We start from the raw sequence: 20,467 nt of genomic DNA, 5'->3' as shown, positions 1-20,467 counted from the left end.
ATCTCCGCGCCCATTCTTGACAAAAATCCCGAGGACGCATCCCGCCCGCCCAGAGTCCACAACACTACGTCAAGATGGCGCAGGACAGCGAGAAGCCCACCGCCGCCGACAAGGGCAAGGGCAAGGCCGTGGAGGACGGCAAGAAGGACAAGACCCAGGTCAACGGCAAGAAGGAGGATGAGAAAATCATTGATTGTGAGAGCATCTCAGGACGAGCTGGAAGGTGCAGGTGGCTAACCGTTTGCAGCCGCGGAGGAGCTCAGCGAGGAGGACCAACAGCTCAAGAACGAGCTGGACATGCTCGTCGAGCGTCTGACGGTGCGTGAAGTCTCGCCAAGGAGGGTTTTATCGGATTGTATGCTGACAATTGAAACCAGGAATCCGACTCCTCCCTCTACAAGCCGGCCTTGGAGGCCATGAAGAACTTCATCAAGACGTCGACCTCGTCAATGACGGCCGTGCCGAAGCCCCTCAAGTTCCTCAGACCACACTACGAGACGATGACAAAACTGTACGAGGACTGGCCAGAGGGCGACAACAAGGTCTCACTCGCGGATGTCCTGTCAGTGATTGGCATGACGTATTCAGACGAAGACCGACAAGATACCCTCAAGTACCGCCTGCTGGCACCTTCATCCGATATTGGCTCCTGGGGTCACGAATACACCAGGCATCTGGCCCTCGAAATTGGTGAGGTCTACGGAAAGAGGATAAACGCCGACGAGCCCACGAAGGACCTGGTCGATCTCGCCCTGATCCTCATTCCTCTGTTCCTCCAGAGCAACGCCGAGGCCGATGCCGTAGACCTGATGAGCGAACTCGAGATCATGGACCAGATCCCCAACTACCTCGACAAGGACACGTACGGACGCGTGTGCCTGTACATGGTCAGCATGGTCAACCTCCTCACCTACCCCGACAACGAGCTCTTCCTCAGGACCGCCCACGACATCTACCTCAAGTACAAGGAGTACACTCTGGCAATGACCCTGGCTATCCGTCTGAACGATATCGACCTGATCAAGGATGATTTCGAGAAGGCCGGCGACCCCGCCCTCAAGAAGCAGCTTGCATTCTTGATCGCGCGCCAACGGATCGTGCTGGACTTGCCCACCGATGAGGGCGACAATGCGATCGTCGAGTGCTTGTCCAACCTCAAGCTCTCTGACCACTTCAAGTCTCTGGGCAAGGAGCTCAACATCCTTGACCCCAAGACGACCGAGGACATCTACAAGAGCCATCTCGAGAGCAGCCGTGTTGCTGGAATGACCAACCTGGATTCCGCCAGGCACAACTTGGCCGCTGCCTTTGTGAACGCCTTTGTTAATGCCGGCTTTGGCAACGACAAGATGATGCTGGTGGAGCAGGATAAGGAAAGCTGGGTCTGGAAGACGAAGGGTGACGGCATGATGTCGACGGTGGCTTCCTTGGGTACTTTGCTTCTGTGGGATGTTGAGGCCGGCTTGGACAAGATCGACAAGTACACGTACGCTGCAGAGCCCGAGATCCTGGCTGGTTCCATGCTTGCTATTGGTATCATGAACTCCGGAGCCCGCGTTGACTCTGAGCCCGCATTGGCTCTGCTGGGTGACGAGGACAAGCTGCACCACAAGAACCCCCTCGTCCGGACGGCCTCCATCATGGGCTTGGGTCTCTCCTACGCGGGTTCCAACAACGAGATGCTGCTGGAGCTCTTGCTGCCCATCATCACCGACTCTTCCCAAGAGATGCAGATCTCCGCCATGGCTGCGTTGTCCTGCGGTCTCATTTTCACGGGCTCCTCTAACCCCGAAGTCAGCGAGGCGATCGTCACCACGCTGCTAGACGACGAGCGCAAGAACCAGCTCACCGACAAGTGGACCCGATTCCTTGCCCTTGGTCTTGGTCTGCTCTTCTTCGGCCGCCAAGAGGAGGTGGATGTCATTCTTGAGACACTTAAGGCTGTTGATCACCCCATGGCTAAGCCCACAGCCGTTCTGGCGGAGATTTGCGCCTGGGCAGGCACTGGTGCCGTCCTGAAGATTCAGGAGCTCCTGCACATCTGCAACGAGCACATTGAGGACTCTGACGAGAAGAAGGGCGACGAGCTCCTCCAGTCGTATGCCGTCCTCGGTATTGCCCTCGTTGCGATGGGCGAGGATGTCGGCCAGGAGATGGTTCTGCGTCAGTTCGGTCACCTCATGCACTACGGCGAGCCCAATATCAGGAGGGCAGTTCCCCTGGCCATGGGTCTCATTAGCCCCAGCAACCCCCAGATGAAGGTCTACGACACGCTCTCAAGATACAGTCACGACAACGACAACGATGTTGCCATCAACGCCATCTTCGCCATGGGTCTGTTGGGTGCTGGCACCAATAACGCCAGATTGGCTCAGCTGCTCCGCCAGCTGGCCAGCTTCTACCACCGCGACCAGGAGTCTCTCTTCATGGTGCGCATCGCGCAGGGTCTTCTGCACATGGGCAAGGGAACCATGTCTGTCAACCCCTTCCACACGGACCGCAACGTCCTCTCCCGTGTTGCCGCGTCCGGTCTGCTCTCAGTGCTGGTTGCCATGATCGACGCGAAGCAGTTTATCACATCAAACTCGCACTACCTGCTTTACTTCCTGGTCACAGCGATGCATCCCCGTTTCCTGGTGACGCTGGACGAGGACCTCAAGCCCCTCAAGGTCAATGTCCGCGTTGGTCAGGCGGTGGATGTTGTCGGCCAGGCCGGTCGCCCCAAGACGATCACGGGCTGGCAAACACAGAGCACGCCGGTCGTCCTGGCGTACGGAGAGCGTGCCGAGCTTGAGGACGAGCAGTACATCAGCTTGAACAGCACACTAGAGGGACTGGTCATTCTGAAGAAGGTGAGCTAATTTAATTTCCGTGGATGTGTTCGAGGATTGATGCTAACGAATGATAGAACCCCGACTGGGAGGCGGACAAATAGAGCGTTATGACTGATTTGGGGTCTTGGGATCGTTGGTTCAGGCTCGGGGCTGGGACACGATACACTGTATAGTAATTCTACATCTGCGAGTGGCATGCGGAACAGCATCAGACAGATGGGATCCCACGAATAGACGGATCGATATTGCAATGACAAGGCGTTGTTTTACCCTTTCTAAGGGAGGTTCTTTCATTGTCAGGCCGTGAACTGAGGTCTGGTGGTTGGAGGGTTCAGAGGCTACTCTCCAGCGCAGCGAGTTGCCATGATGACTATGGTGATGTCGTGCACGATATGCTGCCCACTGCTTAAGTTTTGACAAAGTTGGCACAGAAGCAGGCGAACTAGCCAGCCCAGAATGCTCAGGCCACGCCGAAAATTGCCCTTTGGGTCACAGAACGAGAGAGGAAGAGGGAGATAATGGCGGCCACGATGAATTGTCGTCCGTCTTCCTTGTACGTAATACACGTCACAATGGTTGGTGGTGGGATATTGCCTGTTCGCGATACGGGGAACGGGGAAGACGGGATAGATAGGCATAGGGGGGACCCTTGACGGGGGACGGAGAGGCATGCAGGCCCTCCACTGCAAGCTGCAACACCAAGCTGAGGGAGTGATTGGGGACGGCACGGCGTAGGACGCCGATTTGCGGGTTGCGACAGTGGTGTTCGCCCCTCCTGGGTGTCGTTCGGCTTCGCTAGTGCGTGTTGGTGGGAGGGTCGGCCATCCAGATGTGGGCAACGACAAGCATCGGGTGCGTGGCGGGGGGACCGGGGGTCGGGGTGAGGAGGGAGGGGCGATGGGCAAGCAGGCATCGCATCGGATAGTGTACTTTTTTTTGGTGGTGGCCAGGTGAGAGAAGGAGGAAAAGGCGATGGGCTGGTCGGGCCGTTGGGCGGTGCTTGAATCCGGGGTCCCGGTCGGGTTGCGCGGCGGAGTCGGAGGGTGGCCGTGTTCGTGTTATCTCTGGGGTGTGTTTGGGCGGTGGATGTTTTTTTCTGGTGATGGGTGATGGTGCATGGTTGGTATGGACGGCGAAGCGAAGAGCTGAACTTGAGGTTGGGGGAGACGGTGAGAGACATGCTTAATGCAGCATTTCAGCGGCCTTTCCCTGTTATGTCATTGGCTGGTGAGTCAGGCGATTCCAAGATTGATTGCATGGGAGATCAGTTGCGGAGAGCGTGCGTGCGCCCTGTAAGTGACAAGCTTGTACTCTGTAATGTAAGGCAGGCGGCACGTTCTCACAATAGCGACTAAGGCAGGCCGAGGAGGATGACAGGACAACCCGTGGACGGGGTGGCTTGGCGAGGTGGTGGGCACTGGGCAGCCAAGTAAGGTAGCGCAATCGCAGGCGGGCAGACAGGCTGGTCCGAGTGGGTATGGCGACATGGAAAGCACCAACCGCCATGGTCTAGCCGCACTTTCCCATGACAGATCAGAGGGACACGGCGGGCAATGGCGACCGCCGGGGAGGCAAGCAGGGTCGGATGGAGGGGGGGACCCTGGGAAACGCAGCTCCCGTCCTTGTCGGCCGGCGCGATCTTGCTCACAATTATTACGGGCGCGTCTTAAGATGGTCAGATTCCCCAGCTTTTGCCTCGGGAACCACTCATACTGCATCGTCCAATATCAACCAACCTTGCTGGAGGTGTGCCACGCCGTGGGCAGCGAGCCGCGCTTACTTGCCTATCTATCTATCTAGTCTGCCCGGTACCCTCCTCCGACTCCTTTTCTCCCCGAGTTTTCTCCTATCGTTGTTTGCTTCCTGGCATTGTCGTCGCCGTTTTTGATCTGCTGAGAGACGAAAAAAAAGAAACGAATCATACGACGAAGTTTCACGGGCAATTGGTACGCCTGCGACGTTGTGTGTCCGTCTCTGCTGGCGCATAAGAGTAATACATCGGGAGCGCAACCGGCCCTTTTGGAGAAGTGAGCACACCGGTCTCGGCACACACGCCGCTCATCGCCTTGTTTATATCGCCGCCGTCTCACAAGACATTCAAGACACGAGCTTCCGGCCGGATTGGATTTGGCTTTGCGATCACTTACATCATTGCGGCGGACTTTCGACCGTTGACAAACAAAAGAGTTAGAGAAAACTGTCGGCCGGCTGAATAGGGAAAAGAAGGGGATCTTCAGCGATCAACATCAACCACCGATAACATGGGCGACGACCGCTCAATCCCAATCAAGGCGGCATCCTCAAGCCGCGACTTCGTCTCGCAGCTCAGCTCCTCTTTCCGCTCAGGAACACCAACCGCCCAAGAACTCCTAGCCAGGGATCTGGCAGAGTGCTCAGACGAAGAATATGTCGACGAGAACGAGGATGCTGTCGGCTCCGCCTCAGAGTCCGACGAGCAGGAAGGACCTCTGTTCTACCGCCGACCCAGCGGTGTCGCCTTTGGCACATCGCGCCCGGTCATGAACCCGCAGACTGTCGACTTGGAGGAGCCGCCATTCCTGACCCGCGTCGAGAAGAAGCAGTCACGCGACGCTGAGAGGAGTCTACTCCGCGACAACCACGTTCTCCCGCCAAAACACCCCCGACCACCACACGAGCCTTTCTACCGCCGCGCATATCGTCGTCTCTTCAGCACTAAGGTCCCGCTTGAGCCTCACGACGAGGAAGCCCCGCAGATTGTCGTCCGTCGTCCGACCGAGTCAACTCCCCTGCTGGCCGGTACCACCCCCGCGCCCGGGGCCCCGGAGGACGGCCACGAGCACCTCAACGAGCAATGGGAAGCTGCCGTCGCGACGGGCCACCTGCGGACGACATGGCAGCGCGAGTCCAAGACTATAGTTCAGTATGCGGCTCCCCTAGTTGTTACGTTCATGTTGCAGTACTCTATCAACGTCGTGTCCATCTTCACCGTTGGTCGCATCGGCAAGATGGAGCTCGGCGCCGTCAGTCTGGCGTCCATGACCGCGACCATTACCTGCTATGCCCCCTTCCAGGGTCTCGCAACCAGTCTCGATACTCTCTGCGCCCAGGCGTACGGCTCTGGGCATCGTCACTTGGTCGGTCTGCAGCTGCAGCGCATGACGTACTTTCTGCTCATGTGCTTCCTGCCGTTGGCCGTGTTGTGGTTCTTCGGAGACGCAGTTCTAGGCGCCATCATCCCGGAGCCTGAATCCGCGCGGCTCGCGGGCATTTACCTGCGCGTGCTGATTCTAGGCGGTCCAGCTTTCGTTTGCTTCGAAGGCGGGAAGCGGTTCGTGCAGGCGCAGGGCCTGTTTCAGGCAACGACGTGGGTGCTCCTGATTGCGGCGCCCATCAATGTCTTTGTCAACTGGTTTCTGGTCTGGCATCTCAACTGGGGCTACATTGGCGCGCCCGTCGCCGTCGTCTTCACCCAGAACCTGCTTCCGCTGCTGCTGTTCCTCTACGTGCGCTTCGTCAACGGCTCTCAATGTTGGGGCGGTTTCAGCAGTCGCGCCCTGTCCAACTGGGGACCCATGCTGCGCCTGGCGCTGCCTGGTATGATCATGATCGAGGCCGAGTACATGGCGTTCGAGGTCCTGACGCTGTTCTCGAGCCATTTTGGAGCAGAGTACCTGGCGGCGCAGAGCATCGTGCTCACACTGACGGCCATCACGTACCAGATCCCATTCCCCGTCAGCATCGCCGCGTCCACCAGAATTGCCAACCTCATCGGTGCAGGGTTGGTGGATGCGGCAAAGACTACCGCCAGAGTGGTAAGTTTCCACTAGCCTTCCCGCTTGAATCGTCTGAATTTCTGTCACTTGTTTCGGGATTTAAAGTAGGATAAGCTAACGTATTGCGCCAGGCATTCGCCGCAGCTCTCATCGTGGGCCTGTTCAACTTCACGGTGTTCAGCAGCCTGCGTTTCCAGGTGCCCAAGCTCTTCACGAGCGACGAGGAGGTCATCGCCATCGTGGCGGACGTGCTGCCGCTGTGCGCGCTGATGCAGGTCTTTGACGGCCTCACCGCGGGTGCTCACGGGCTGTTGCGCGGCATCGGGCGGCCCGCTATTGGCGGGTACACCAACCTGGTCGTGTACTATCTCATTGCGCTGCCGGTGTCTTTCGGGACCGGGTTCGGGCTCGACTGGAAGCTCAAGGGGTTGTGGACCGGCGTCACGGGCGGTCTTGCGCTGTAAGTGTTTTTGCTACATTTCTCTCCTCCCGTTGGACAGTGAAGCGGGTCATTTCTCCCTCGGTGATGAAACGAATGCTGACGGTTGTTTTGAACGTAGTGTCTCTGTGATTGAGTACGCTTTCGTCGTCCTCTTTGACTGGAACCAGGCGGCGAGGGAAGCGGAGTCGAGGAACAGCGCCCAGTGAAACGAGAGGGGCTCCTTGGCCGTTGGGGGGGGGGGGGGGGGGGTTTGCTTTATGACAAAAAGTCCTTGCGGGGTGGCATATACGATAACATTGCTGTTGCGTTTTTGGAGCGATCGGATCGTTTTAGGCAAGAAAAGTTCTGCTTTAGCATATACATACACAGATGAAGGGGGAAAGTTGCCTAGGAAAGAGGAGGTCTTGTTTTAATCATAATGCGCGACGATGATGTCCATGATGCATTCTGTAGCGTCTCAAGTTTGTAGTCGTTTTCTTCATACTTGATGAGTATCACGGCAAGCAAGTTAATGTCCCATTGAATTGGTGGTTACCTTGATCGTAGGATTGAATCTGAACGACAGGAGAAGAACTCCTCGAACGAAGGATTGCGTTTCAAGTCCGTTCTTTTACCACCTTAGCGGTGTCTCTGGAGGCGCGCTTTTTGGATTAGGGAAGTTTTCTACGACTGTGACATGGGAAGCTCAGACGATGACGGACGTCCGTGGTTTTTTGCCCTCGTTTTGGTAGGTTCGTTCAAGATGGTGGGAGGGTTCCTAAAGGGCTTGACCGGTGCGAGAGCGATGCGGAGGTCGGGCTTGGAGAGTTTTGGAAATCTGAGGACCCGTGCCGAGGGACTGTTTTCTGTCTCGAAGGGGTTTTTGGAAGTAGATGAGGGACGTTGGTGTAGTTTAGTTAAAGTGTTGTTATCAAGCTCAAGAAAACACTTATGGCGAATATAGGTTGATGCTCTATGAGTTGAAAGCGCGGAAACATTCACAATGTTTCCGTGAGCCTTTGTGTCCGGATATCCGCAGTACGCTCGCTGCAGAAAAAGTATCCGTGGTGGGCTTGGTCTTGCAAGGGTCGATGCCTTATGACATGACAGCAGCCCCCAAGAGTGAAGGTTGGTTGGCTCGGTGGGGAGGGCGCCGGGGGCCTCGACCAACCCCTCCTTTCAGCAGCTTGCACCACCCCGTGGCCGAAGCGAGGCGGTGATTTTCCCAAACAGCTTTCCCAAATGCTTGCTGCTTACATCCATGTGGCCGCCGTCGTGTAAAGTGGGTGTTGGAAGGGATGGAAAGCAAACAGTGAATTGATAGCTCGCCAGCTCCAGTGCCTATTTTGCCGCTTACCGCGCTACCGCCGCGGGTCATTTAATCAGTGCAGGGGCAGGGAGTTGAGGGGCACTGTTTTTTTTTCTTGGTGCTGTCGAGTAGCCAGACCAACCAGGAACACCAATCAGTGTCCCAACGAAGCTTGAACCCCTCCTTTTTTTTCTCTGCTCGCCGCCATTTTAAACTTGAGAGGGGCGTGTGTGGGAAAACTGTCCGATCTTCAAACACACCCACCCTAGGTATCCTCGCACTTTCGCACTTTTGGAGGGAAGCTCCGACCGCGGCTGCTTGTGTGTTCGATTCTATATATTGCACGGCAATCTCCCGGGACCTTCCCGCCTGACTCTTGCTGTATTTCGTTGTTACGGTAAATTTGTACCTTTGTGTATAGCAACAAGCACAGCTTTGCGCGCGCGCAACCACCCACCATATCACGAAACGAAACGAACAAGTGTTGGAGAAAGAAAAGTAGCAAAGATGTCGACCACGACAACGACGACCGGCACCGAGGCCATCACGGCCGAGTCGATCCTCCGCCTGTTCCCCGACATCGACACGAGCACCGAGGCGCTGAGCGGTCACGATGCCGAGCAGATTCGCCTGATGGACGAGGTCTGCATTGTCCTTGACGAGAACGACAAGCCCATTGGCAACGCGAGCAAGAAGGCTTGTAAGTTTAGAGCTCCCCCCTCTTCCCCCTTCCTAGCTTGCCTTCCTCTGGGAGGCATCTAGTGTGCTCGGCAAGGACGAACAAGGGCTAATCTCTCCTCCGCTACGGAACAGGCCACCTCATGACCAACATCGACAAGGGCCTGCTGCACCGCGCCTTCTCCGTCTTCCTCTTCGACGCGGACAACAAGCTGCTGCTGCAGCAGCGCGCGACGGAGAAGATCACGTTCCCGGACATGTGGACCAACACGTGCTGCTCGCACCCGCTGGGCATCCCCGGCGAGACGGGCAGCAACCTGGAGGACTCGGTGGCGGGCGTCAAGAACGCGGCGCGGCGCAAGCTCGAGCACGAGCTCGGCATCGACCCCAAGCAGGTGCCGTTCGACGACTTCCACTTCCTGACGCGCATTCACTACAAGGCGCCTAGCGATGGCAAGTGGGGAGAGCACGAGAGTGAGTTTTGAGAGCCTGGAGTGTGTATGAATAGATAACGCTAACGTGGACGGTGCTGTAGTCGACTACATCCTCTTCATCAAGGCCAAGGTCGACCTCAACCCCAACAAGAACGAGGTCCAGGCGACGCAGTACGTCAGCGCTGACGAGCTCAAGAACCTGTTCAAGCAGCCCGACCTCAAGTTCACGCCGTGGTTCAAGCTCATCTGCGAGAGCATGCTGTTCGAGTGGTGGGGCAGCCTTGAGTCTGGGCTGGACAAGTACACCAACGAGCAGGAGATTCGCCGCATGTAAGTGATGGAAGAAGAAACAAATGCTTCAATGAGAAAAAAAACAGGATATGAGCATTTAGACGCGGGAGTTTCTTGTTATGTCGAGGTGTGGCTGCGGTTTCACGTTGTTTTTTTCCTTGATTTACGATAACCTAGATATCCAAACACGCCGCCTTTTTCTTGTTATACATTATGAATATGGGTGTCAGCCTTGGTAGAGACGAGCCAAAAGGAGCATTGAGACACGGAGACTGGTATCATTTAGTGAAATTCGCGACACCGCCAGATACGTAGACACGGGTCGTAGGGTCTCTACGTCGCGGGTCCTGCAGGGTTAGAGGAGCGTGATTCAACCGAGTTGTCGAAAGGCGGCAGTACGGACATGTTGAAGATGTATCCGAAGGCGAAGCTGCCGAGACAATGACCGCCCATCACTACATTGCATGGTCAGTTACCTTGTGCTCGGATGGAAATGACAGGAAAGAACAAGTCAATCAGGATATTAGTAAGTGAACCTGAGCTATGGGGCCGGATAGGGTACTTACCGCTCCAAATGGGAAGGATTGTTCTGTCAGCGGCGTGCCTCCCTCGCCAGGTTGCCTACCTCAGCTTTCGGAAGCAGCTCCGGATTACACCCTTCCCAGCAAACGGGCAATGACGAAGTACCCACCGGCCGCGTGGAACTCCTTGGTTCCTCAAATGTACTGCAACATTTGTCTTCCCTCTTTCTCAAACCAACCGCTATGGTGAAGCCAATGTGCGTGCACGTCTGCGTCAGTCCGACTTGGTGATTCTTGTTCATCAGACGGGTTTTCCATCAGATCTCATTCACCTTCTTGACAGCGGTCGTCGCTGTATACCCCACGAAAAGCCATGATCTTCACGCAGCCCAATCCCGCATCCGATGCCCAACGTTCCGTACCTGGACGTCGCGCAATCCCACGTCGTACAAATGCTTCACGGAGCGCCAAGACATCCTGTGCCACTAAGCAGCCACGCATCACTACTCGCCCAAAGCCCCTCCGACTCGGTGTTTTCAACGATCAACCTAGTTACCCAGCAGAAACTCATCTGCGGTGATTACGGTCTAAACGATGGAATTCCAGTTGACTAGGCTAACTTCGTGCTTGCTGCAGACAGCTTACATACGGCTGCGAGCCCCGTTTCAAGGGCCAAAATGTTTACACAACACTGCCAACGTCCATGCCTTCCGTCCCACCATTCCTCTCCGCCGACGTAAGACGAGATCGATCCGCCACCCGCAAAACACCACGACAAAGCCAGAGAGTATTGCGTCTGACACGGCAACGGTAAGGCGATCCTCGTCTATGGGCTTGGCGTATGCACCCCACGTGTGAAGCTGCGATGTCAACGACTCGTCACATCATATACCTTGTTGGTGCAGCGCTGCCTTATCTGAGCATTCCTCGGGATCGGGCGCTTCGGCGAGCCTATGCCGTACAGAGCCTCTAGCATGCCAAGCCCCCTCACCTGACAAAGCTGCAGACCCTCCTCGGCGGAAGCCTTGTTGGGGCCGGCCTGGATTTCGCCCTGCTTCGATTCGCCCGCTCAGCGCTGGGGGCGGAACGGAGCACACGGTGCGGTACGCCCGGACACCGCCCGGGACGGCCGTGGCTCCACGTCGGAGCTGATAGGCACAGTGGAACGCCTTGGCCGCGTCAGGTTTCACAGCGAACTATGCCGTTGTTGGCATGTGCATCCGCATCGATTGGGCGGGCTCCTGGACTGCAGGGTGTTTGGTTCAAGATACGGGGCACAGAGAGCAGTCCGACTGATGAACCCTGGGATTTGCGTCCCTATCTCTGGGTCCAGCTGGCCAACCTTTCCCCGCACACCCCACTCCATCCTCCCGTCACCAAGACACAAACAAGCAAGACTCAGGATTCATCCGTTGTGCGCCGTGCACTCCTCAACCACTTGACTTCTGCATATACTAGTTGAGCAACACGGCGGTCATCCCTTCGCGCTAGAGGGGCAAACGGCGTTGGCTGGACTTGCATACCCGTCCACGCCGGTTTGCTCAGTAGACCACCAGTGCTGATGCGGCACACGAACACATGCTCTATTCCGACACAGCTAGCAATCTTCTCCTGAGCTCTAAACCCAGGTCATCCTGGTCTGCCCACCCCCCCATGAGCTTATACGGCGCTGTCCTCGTGCCTTTCATTACGGCATATCTGGATGGTATCGAATCCCATCAGCATGGTTTTGGCTAGTGTTGAGGCAAGCCAAGGCGGATACCAAAGGCAAAGCTGCCCGCATACTGTCGGTGCAACCGGCATAACCTCCCCACGACTCAGTGTGTCGTCGGTGTCCATCACCCGTTCTCGTCTTATTCGGCCTCTGTTCTACAGCAGATAGCAGCATACCTACGAGCATTCCTCTGCAGACGGGTTGTACCGTGTAGACGCACAGCAACGGCCGATCCAGCTGTTCGACACTTCCTCTCAACATCCCGCTACCCACGGCCGCCACTGTCTGAGTCCTCGCCCCAATCCCAGCTCCATCCCGCGCAGGGCTCCTTGCCCCTCCACCCTCCTAGTCTGCTGTCTTACTCTCCCTTCGTCTCATCCCTACCATGTCCGGTTGGTCTAGTGACACCCCGAACTACATAATCCTCTTTCTTCTCCGCTCTCCAGGCGAGTTGCCTTTCTGACACTCTCTTCTTCATACCATTACACTTTGGATAGGTTCGCTCTCGTACAGTTTTCACCTAGGTTTCTACCTGGTCAAGGACAAGGATCAAGTCCTATCTGTATCGAGAGTTCCTCGTCTCAAGGCCCCAAGTTTCTGGGGGCAGATCTCTGGACAAGAACACAGCTACGGGCTGTGCTTTGTTGCTAGACTGCTGCTCACTCGACTTCAATCGAACACAGCACTTACTCAAGATCTCTCAAACTATTCCTCTTTCTCGCCCATACATCTTCATCTGAATCTCTGCTTGACAACGCATCGCCAGTCCCCATATAACATCGTTCATCGCACCTCGTGAAGGCGTCGTTTACAGCATCACGCTAACGACCCTCTATCGTTGCTTCGATCCCACACCCATCCAAAGGATCTGACCCGTCAAATCATTATTGATGTCGGTTGACCTTCGCACCAGCCTCAATTGCCTTCGCCATCCATCCAGGTTTATGCCCGTCTCGAGAACGCAGCTCTCGAGAGTACACACGGGCGACAGTATACAGAATTTAAGTACGTCTCACGGTGGAGAGACGACGCATCGCAGTGACTGTGGCTGACCACGTTCAGATTCGTGAACAAGACAGGCTCTCTGGAAAGAAGCCCGTCATGGAGCACGTAAGCAAAAGCGTCACCCTCGTCGAGCTCAAACGCTCTCTCGTTCCCCCGAAATGGGAGGATACCGTGCGTGTTATTGGCATGTCGGAGTGCAAGGAGGCCGGCCTCTCGCTGGCCCATGCCTTTGCTGCTGATGAACTTAGCCAGTACCTCCTCGACGCCGATGACATGGCCAGCTACTCGGCAGAACACAAGTGGAAGCTGCATGTCGACATCATGACTTACATCACAGCCTCTCACTGTTACGATGGACTTGTCACTACCATAGGTCCCGACCACGACGGCGTCGCTCTCTGGTGAGTAATCTTGATGCTTCATCATACTGGGCCCTACCAGCTGTAGAACTACACGTCCTCATGATGAGTGATGCTCCGACATTGACATCGCGGTAACTCTGAGCTAACATCAGACGGATACATACAGGATGCCTCCCGGATCGGTCGACAATGGTTGGCTGACTATCCTCCGAAGTGGTATGTGGCGGCTCTACTACCAGCTCACCGCGGAAGGCAGGAGTCGTTACTATGACGAGTTAATGCCACTGCTACACGACACGAAGCATGAGGTCATGGGCGAGCGGGACAATGACTGTTACTATCTGGTCTATTTAGGGACCAAGCCAAGTGCCCGAGGCAGGGGGTATGCGCGGAAGTTGCTTAACGACATGATTGAGAGGGTACGTCTCGGCCATTTCTTCCCTCTGACACCATGATTCTGCGTCCGTCATGAGGATCGCCTCTCTACTTCGTCCATGCAAATCCCACTAACAAGCACAGGCCGACGCGGAAAACCGCGCCGTGTACCTTGAGTCGAGCTCCCTCTCGAACAATGTCTACTACAGCAAGTTCGGCTTCGAGTACAAGCGTGAGATCCGCTTGACCCGTGGAAACACCCCCGTCAGCCTATTCGTCATGGTCCGCGAACCGATCCCCCGCAAAACGGGGGTCTACTCGGCCGTCGTGGCTAGCAACATCAAGATGCAAGTCAACACGGTCATGAAGGAAGTGTCACTGGTGTGATTTCGTGGTGCAAGGCCTGTCAGTCACCTTTCCCCTGAAATGGAACAAGTGATGTGATGATGTCAGATGATGTGGTTGTTTTCTTCTTGACAAATTAGGGAATTGTTCTCGGGTGTTTTTCTCGGTCCTTTCGGGCTTGCGCCTGCGTCCAGTCTGCTACTGACCTACGCTCAAGTGTTCAACCTCCCCTGAGGGGTGTGCCCGATCCAACATCGGCGCATATTTATTTGACTCTCGCACACAGTCTCTGCCGCAGCGGGCGATGAACATGTGACCCGGTTTTGCGAATGTTTTTTATTTGGTTTCTTGCTTCGCTTGTATCTACCAACTAGCTGTAGCCATTCATTAGAATAACGACCAATTCACTCATTTCATTCCTCCAACTGGGGAATGGACGCGTTCTCGTGTTTCCGCCCACCTTGCCAACTCTTTTTTTCTCATGCTGGATATCAGCCCTCCGCCAACGCATTTTGCGTTCTTTGCAACCCGCACCTACACACTCTTCTGCTCCGTTCGGTTTCCAACAACCATTCGTTTGATATAAGTAAGCCACCAGATCAGTAATCGAGGATAGCCCACGTCTCGTCGTCGATGGTGGTGTAAATCAGACCCTGGCCCAGCAGCTCGTCCGCGGCACCCATGACGTCGCGTATGCTCAGGCCCGCACCCGTCGAAATCTGGTTGATATGCACGCCCTCGTTGCCGCCGGGCGCGTTGTTGATGAAGTTGAACATCTTTTGCGCGGCGACGGAGCACCCCCTCAGCTTGCCCGCGTGCGCAGACCCGCCACCGGCACCAGCACCGCCGGCACCGCCATCGTTCCCGTAGTTGTCGTTGCCGTCGACGAACATGCCGTCGCCGCCGCCAGCGCCGTTAGCGGCGCCGTTAGCACCGAGGGGACCCTTGGTGAAGTAGAGGTGGACGTAGGTGGACTCGAGGAGGTGGTAGTTGACCTCGTTGAAGTCGGTGACGGGGCGGATGAAGTGGGCGCCGACGTGGCGCTTGCCGTTGAAGGACTTGATGCGGCCCCAGACGCGGACGTGGCCCTCGAGGTCGAGGCCGGCGGCGTCGTCGTCCTTCTTGTCCGTGTCGACCCACTTCTTGGCCTCGATGAGACCCGTGCCGTCGTCGAGCTTGAGGGTGATGTTTGTTGGTTGCGGGGAGATTTGGCGGATCTGGGCGACGAAGGTTACCTGTGTGGAAGGAGGAAAATCAGCAAAAGAAAGTGATTTTGGGAGGGTAGAAGGGGGAGAGTAAGGCGGAAGAGAAGGGGCAAACACGAACTTGTGTGACGGTTGCTCCGTCGATTTTGAAGTCGGCGCCGGGGTAGGCTTCCTCTGCGTCGATGATCTGCTTGATCGTGACGGGGCGGAGGGATTCTTCGCTGTACGCCTTGCCGCCGCCGCCGCCCTGGCTGTTCTGCTGCGAGCCGCCGTAGACGAAGCCGCCGGCGTCGTCGCCTCCCTGGGCGCCGTATGATGTTTTTTGGTATCCGCCGTACGCAGCTGGTTTAAGTCAGTAAGACAGAGTATTTTTCTTCTGCTTTGGATTGAAGATGGTGGAGACGGTCGGTTGGACGTACCCATTGTATCTGTAATTGTGGTATAAAGGGTTGGTGACGTGGGAGATGGAGGAGGCGGTCGAGGAGGGGAGGGGTGATTTTTTGTCGAGATGCGTGAAAGGGCGGTTTAGTGCTGGGGACGCGTCTTTACGCGTTAATTGATGACTGGACTTTGAACGGCGGACCCGGCGGCGGCGGGCGGTGGGTGCCTGTGCCATTGCATGGTTGCCCCGCGTTGGGAATGTTGCTGCCCTGCGACTGGATGGAATGCTGAGGTGGGTGGATGTGGGGTGGTGATTATGTAAGGTAGACGGAATGTGGTCTGTGCTGCTGAGTGCCGGGATGCAAATTGATGTCACCCCCGTTGAAGTGAGAAGAAGTACTTGGTTGATGAAGGTCCGAGATATAGTCAGTTGAAGGAGACTTATATTATTTCATGGCTGGCGTGACGCAGACATTGATTCGATTCTAATCACAACACGAGTCTTGGATTCGTACTTTTTCGCGTTGTTTACCCCCGTAAATGCCTATCAAACGCAAGTAGTCAGTTGAGTGAGCAGACGCTGCTCAAGACATGTGCAGCCGCTCTTTACTCTGGATCAAGATACAGTCATCAAAGGATCATGACAGATATTCCCGGGGTTCTACCCGTCATTCTTTGCTTTATTCTCATTCATATGTCGCGTTCAACTTGAAGTGTTTACTATGAGACGGAATGCGAGTTACCCGATTCAGGGTCTTGGACTCGCAGATGAAGGTCCAAAGTCCGCTCGGCGTCACATGATGGAAGAACAATTGAGTCTTCTATGACAGCCAGAACATTCAATGCTGGACCTGGTTTCTGAGTCGAATGCAACATTGATGTGAGTGAAAGCCGACTGAAGTCGAGGCAGCTCAAACACCACCCTTGCTTTCGTCCGAATATTGAGGCGGGATCACGGTGTCAGCCACGGCTGATGGATCTTGAAGAACTCCATCAGATAATGGATGCATTGGACGAACAGATTGACCTCAACGAACAGTACTCTATAGGCTAGACACAGCATCGAATTGGCAGAATCATTCGCAGCGCTCATGGACAAGCACGGACAAATTGGGCAATGTTCCACGAGTTTCTCCCCATGTTCGGTGGTCGGTGTGGCGGCAGGGTCCCGAGCCAAAGATTAGCCTCGGCTGATGGCGCTGTGGAGGCTCCCGCACCCCGGCTTTGACAACGACTGGCCCGCTGCAGTGACGCTGCACCGCTATCACTGGGCAGTGGGCGTGGACGCTTCGCGGGCAGTCTGGAGACATTGGACCACCTGCCGCGACCGGGGAGCTCTCTCCTCTCTCTCCGCCGCCGGCTCCCCCATGCCGATGCTTCTGACATCAACCATCCCAGCACCATCAAACCCAAACTCCCTTTCCTTCCGCCACTGCCACCCGACCGACGCTGCTCGATTGCGACATCCTCACCGTCACGTTCTTCTTCCGCCCAGCAAGCCACTTCGATTGCATTCTACGTACATTTTTGGCGCAACGTTAATACAAACACCATTGCCAACGCCTTTACCGATCTCTCAATCGCCCCATCGTCACCACTCCTGGTGTACGTGAACCGATAGACAACAACAGCCCATCCACGATATCCGAAGCCCCCTTTTTACGGCTTCCACATGGCGCGATCACAAACCAAGACCCTCCCCGTCATCCCCCTCGCCCGCGGCACCATCCTGCTGCCCGGTGTCACTCAGCGCATTCCCGTCACCGCCGCCCGACCCGATATCCCCGCCCTTCTCGCAAACGTCTACGAGCGCGCAGCCTCCGCCGCCCCCAACGAGCGCATCGACTCCGTCCCCATCGCCTGCGTTCCCGTCTCCTCCCCTTTCGTCGGCCCCAACGGCCAGCTTCTCATTCAGGATGCCGATCAGGTAGACGAGGCTCTGATCAAGGAGGTCGATCCCGGTACCGCCCGCAAGGCCGACCTCTTTAACTACGGCGTCGCCGCTCGCATCACCGGCATCGAGGGTAGAGGAACTGCCGAGTTTGCGTTGCGCGTGGAGGGCGTCGCGAGAGTCCGCGTCGAGAAGGTCACACAGGAGAGGCCGCACTTCGAGGCCAAGGTTAAGTACTTCCACGATGAAGGTCAGTACTCGTGCCCCAACATCACCAATGGCGTCACATGCTGACATGCCTGGCCACAGTCTCTGCAGATGCCCAGATGCAGGAGCTCTTCTCCCTCCTGAAGTTGCGATCAAGAGAGCTCGTCACCATTCTCCGCATATCCGCCCTCCTCCCCAGAAGCCCCGACAGCCCCGGCGGCCTGTCGCCCCTGCTGACTCGACGTCTCGAACTGTTCATCAATAAGAAGGAGCTCAAGGACGCCGGAAACCTGGCAGACTTCATGGCCAACATCGTCGAGGCTTCGTACGAGGAAAAGTTGGAGGTGCTTGCGGCCCTGGATGTTAAGGTCCGCCTTGCCAAGGTCATTGAGCTGCTGGATCGTCAGGTCGGGGGTATTAAGAACAATTTCAAGATCACAACGTTTACCAGCGTGCCTGTCCAATTCCTGGACAAGATCAACGACCGCTCATCGCGCCGCGTCGGTCCCAATGGCATCCCGATGCCGCCGAACACCATGTTCCCTCCTGGTCCCAACGGCGTCATGGGCCCCAACCAAGACGAGGATCAGGAGCCCAATGAGTTGGAGGAGCTCAAGAAGAAGCTGGATAAGGCGCAGCTGCCGCCGGAGGCTGCCAAGATGGCCGACAGGGAGCTGAGGAGGTTGAAGAAGATGATGCCTGGGAACCAGGAGTATCAGGTCACTCGCACGTGGCTCGACGTGCTCGCCGAGATCCCCTGGACCGTGACAACAGACGACAGACTGGGCCCCGATACCCTGGCGAGAGCCCGCAAGCAACTTGACGAAGATCACTACGGCTTGGACAAGGTCAAGAAGCGCCTCGTCGAGTACCTAGCCGTCCTGAGACTCAAGCAGTCCATCAACGATGATGTCGAAGAGCAGATCAAGAAGGCCGAGCAGGAGCTGGTTCCGCCGGAGTCGGACAAGGACAAGGAGGGCGAGACCAAGGAAGAGGAGAAGGTCGATGCGGAGCAGGAAGAGCGAACGAAGCTGGCCAACACAAAGCTCGAGGTTCTCCGGTCAAGGCGCATGGTCGACAGGTCACCCATCATGCTTCTGGCTGGACCACCGGGTGTCGGCAAGACCAGCTTGGCGAGATCTGTAGCCACCGCGTTGGGCAGGAAGTTCCACAGAATCTCACTGGGTGGTGTCAGGGATGAAGCCGAGATTCGTGGCCACCGACGGACATATGTCGCGGCCATGCCCGGCTTGATCGTGCAAGGCTTGAGGAAGGTTGGAGTGGCGAACCCTGTGTTCTTGTTGGACGAGATTGACAAGTTGGGCATGTCCAACTTCCACGGCGACCCTTCCGCAGCGATGCTTGAGGTCCTCGATCCGGAGCAAAACAACTCGTTCACGGATCACTACGTGGGGTTGCCCATTGACTTGAGCAAGGTACTGTTCATCGCCACCGCCAACGACCTGAACACCATCCCGGCGCCCCTCCTAGACCGTATGGAAACCATTTACCTGCCAGGCTACACGACGCTTGAGAAACGACACATTGCAATGCAGCACCTTGTGCCCAAGCAGATCCGGGTCAACGGTCTGTCGGAAGACCAGGTCCACTTCGACAAGGACGTGGTATCCAAGATTATCGAGTCGTACACCCGTGAGTCAGGGGTTCGCAACCTGGAGCGTGAGATTGGCTCCGTCTGCCGGCACAAGGCGGTCGAGTTCGCCGAGGCCAAGGATGGTGGACAGCTTGAGACATACAAAGCACAGCTGACGGTTGAGGACATTGAGGACATCCTGGGTAGCGAACGGTTTGAGGAGGAAATTGCCGAGAAGACGAGTCGACCCGGCATCGTGACCGGCCTGGTGGCGTACAGCTCGGGCGGCAACGGCAGTATCCTATTCATCGAGGTTGCCGACATGCCTGGAAACGGCAGCGTGCAGCTTACCGGCAAGCTGGGAGATGTGCTCAAGGAGAGCGTCGAGGTCGCCCTCTCTTGGGTCAAGGCGCACGCTTATGAACTGGGCCTGACGGCGGAGCCGACGACCAACATCATGAAGGAGCGCAGCATCCATGTCCACTGTCCCTCTGGCGCCATTCCCAAGGACGGACCTAGCAGTGGCATTGGCCAAGCCATCGCCCTCATCTCTCTGTTCTCTGGGAAGACAGTTCCCCCAACCATGGCCATGACCGTAAGTCTTCATCTACCAACATGCTCCCTGATAAGCTGTGTACTGACACAACATGCTCGTGCGACAGGGTGAAATATCCTTGCGAGGCCGTGTGACTGCCGTCGGAGGCATCAAGGAGAAGCTCATCGGCGCTCTCCGGGCGGGTGTCAAGACGGTGCTACTCCCCGCGCAGAATCGGAAGGATGTGAAAGATCTCCCGCAGGAGGTCAAGGACGGTCTCGAAATTCTCCACGTCAGGTAAGTCCGACCTCAAACACTCTCACCCCCTTACCTTGTACTCTCTGCCCCCTCGCTTCCTGAAGTCGTCCCATTCCACCAACAAGCCCTCCCGTCCGTCCCATGGCGTTGTGTCTCCCCGACGCGGTGCGACTCAAGGCAAACCTCGCAACCCACTCATCACCCCCTGGTCCTGGAACCGCTCCCTTTGATCACGCAGTGTAACTGACGTTTGTCCTACTTCAGCCACATCTGGGAGGCCATCCGGCTCGTCTGGCCCGATTCCCAGTGGCCCGGCGCTGAGCCGTTCCCTCCCATCGAGAGTCGTTTGTAA

The 20,467-nt window shown here is 56.4% G+C and overlaps 6 protein-coding genes across 6 annotated transcripts; 5 read left to right on the top strand and 1 right to left on the bottom strand.

The window, feature by feature from the left end:
• Window positions 1-74: 74 nt before the first annotated feature.
• rpn-1 (26S proteasome regulatory subunit rpn-1) lies at window positions 75-2,935 on the top strand (the record flags this gene model as incomplete). The annotated part of the gene is made up of 4 exons (XM_032024798.1): window positions 75-195; window positions 248-318; window positions 378-2,852; window positions 2,909-2,935. The coding sequence occupies 4 exons, from the start codon at window positions 75-77 to the stop codon at window positions 2,933-2,935; spliced, it is 2,694 nt and encodes an 897-aa protein (XP_031878634.1).
• Window positions 2,936-5,095: 2,160 nt separating this feature from the next.
• On the top strand, window positions 5,096-7,237 carry CGGC5_v004236 (putative transporter; the record flags this gene model as incomplete). The annotated part of the gene is made up of 3 exons (XM_032024799.1): window positions 5,096-6,628; window positions 6,721-7,049; window positions 7,150-7,237. The coding sequence occupies 3 exons, from the start codon at window positions 5,096-5,098 to the stop codon at window positions 7,235-7,237; spliced, it is 1,950 nt and encodes a 649-aa protein (XP_031878568.1).
• Window positions 7,238-8,826: 1,589 nt separating this feature from the next.
• Window positions 8,827-9,765, top strand: idi1 (Isopentenyl-diphosphate Delta-isomerase; the record flags this gene model as incomplete). The annotated part of the gene is made up of 3 exons (XM_032024800.1): window positions 8,827-9,019; window positions 9,133-9,471; window positions 9,533-9,765. The coding sequence occupies 3 exons, from the start codon at window positions 8,827-8,829 to the stop codon at window positions 9,763-9,765; spliced, it is 765 nt and encodes a 254-aa protein (XP_031878544.1).
• Window positions 9,766-13,058: 3,293 nt separating this feature from the next.
• On the top strand, window positions 13,059-14,086 carry CGGC5_v004234 (putative N-acetyltransferase; the record flags this gene model as incomplete). The annotated part of the gene is made up of 4 exons (XM_032024801.1): window positions 13,059-13,363; window positions 13,491-13,540; window positions 13,679-13,743; window positions 13,844-14,086. 4 exons carry the CDS (start codon window positions 13,059-13,061, stop codon window positions 14,084-14,086), a joined length of 663 nt encoding a protein of 220 aa, XP_031878605.1.
• Window positions 14,087-14,643: 557 nt separating this feature from the next.
• ssb2 (Replication factor A protein 2) lies at window positions 14,644-15,672 on the bottom strand (the record flags this gene model as incomplete). Its single annotated transcript, XM_032024802.1, has 3 exons — window positions 14,644-15,279; window positions 15,371-15,591; window positions 15,669-15,672. The coding sequence occupies 3 exons, from the start codon at window positions 15,670-15,672 to the stop codon at window positions 14,644-14,646; spliced, it is 861 nt and encodes a 286-aa protein (XP_031878644.1).
• Window positions 15,673-17,302: 1,630 nt separating this feature from the next.
• On the top strand, window positions 17,303-20,467 carry CGGC5_v004232 (Lon protease-like protein 2; the record flags this gene model as incomplete). The annotated part of the gene is made up of 4 exons (XM_032024803.1): window positions 17,303-17,771; window positions 17,831-19,917; window positions 19,985-20,154; window positions 20,380-20,467. The coding sequence occupies 4 exons, from the start codon at window positions 17,303-17,305 to the stop codon at window positions 20,465-20,467; spliced, it is 2,814 nt and encodes a 937-aa protein (XP_031878645.1).

Source organism: Colletotrichum fructicola (genome assembly GCF_000319635.2).
Source record: "Colletotrichum fructicola Nara gc5 chromosome Unknown KSG_Nara_v1_contig02, whole genome shotgun sequence".
Taxonomy (NCBI): Eukaryota; Fungi; Ascomycota; class Sordariomycetes; order Glomerellales; family Glomerellaceae; genus Colletotrichum; species Colletotrichum fructicola.
The sequence above is the reverse complement of the archived record's forward strand: the minus strand, read 5'-3'. Positions and strand labels throughout refer to the sequence as shown.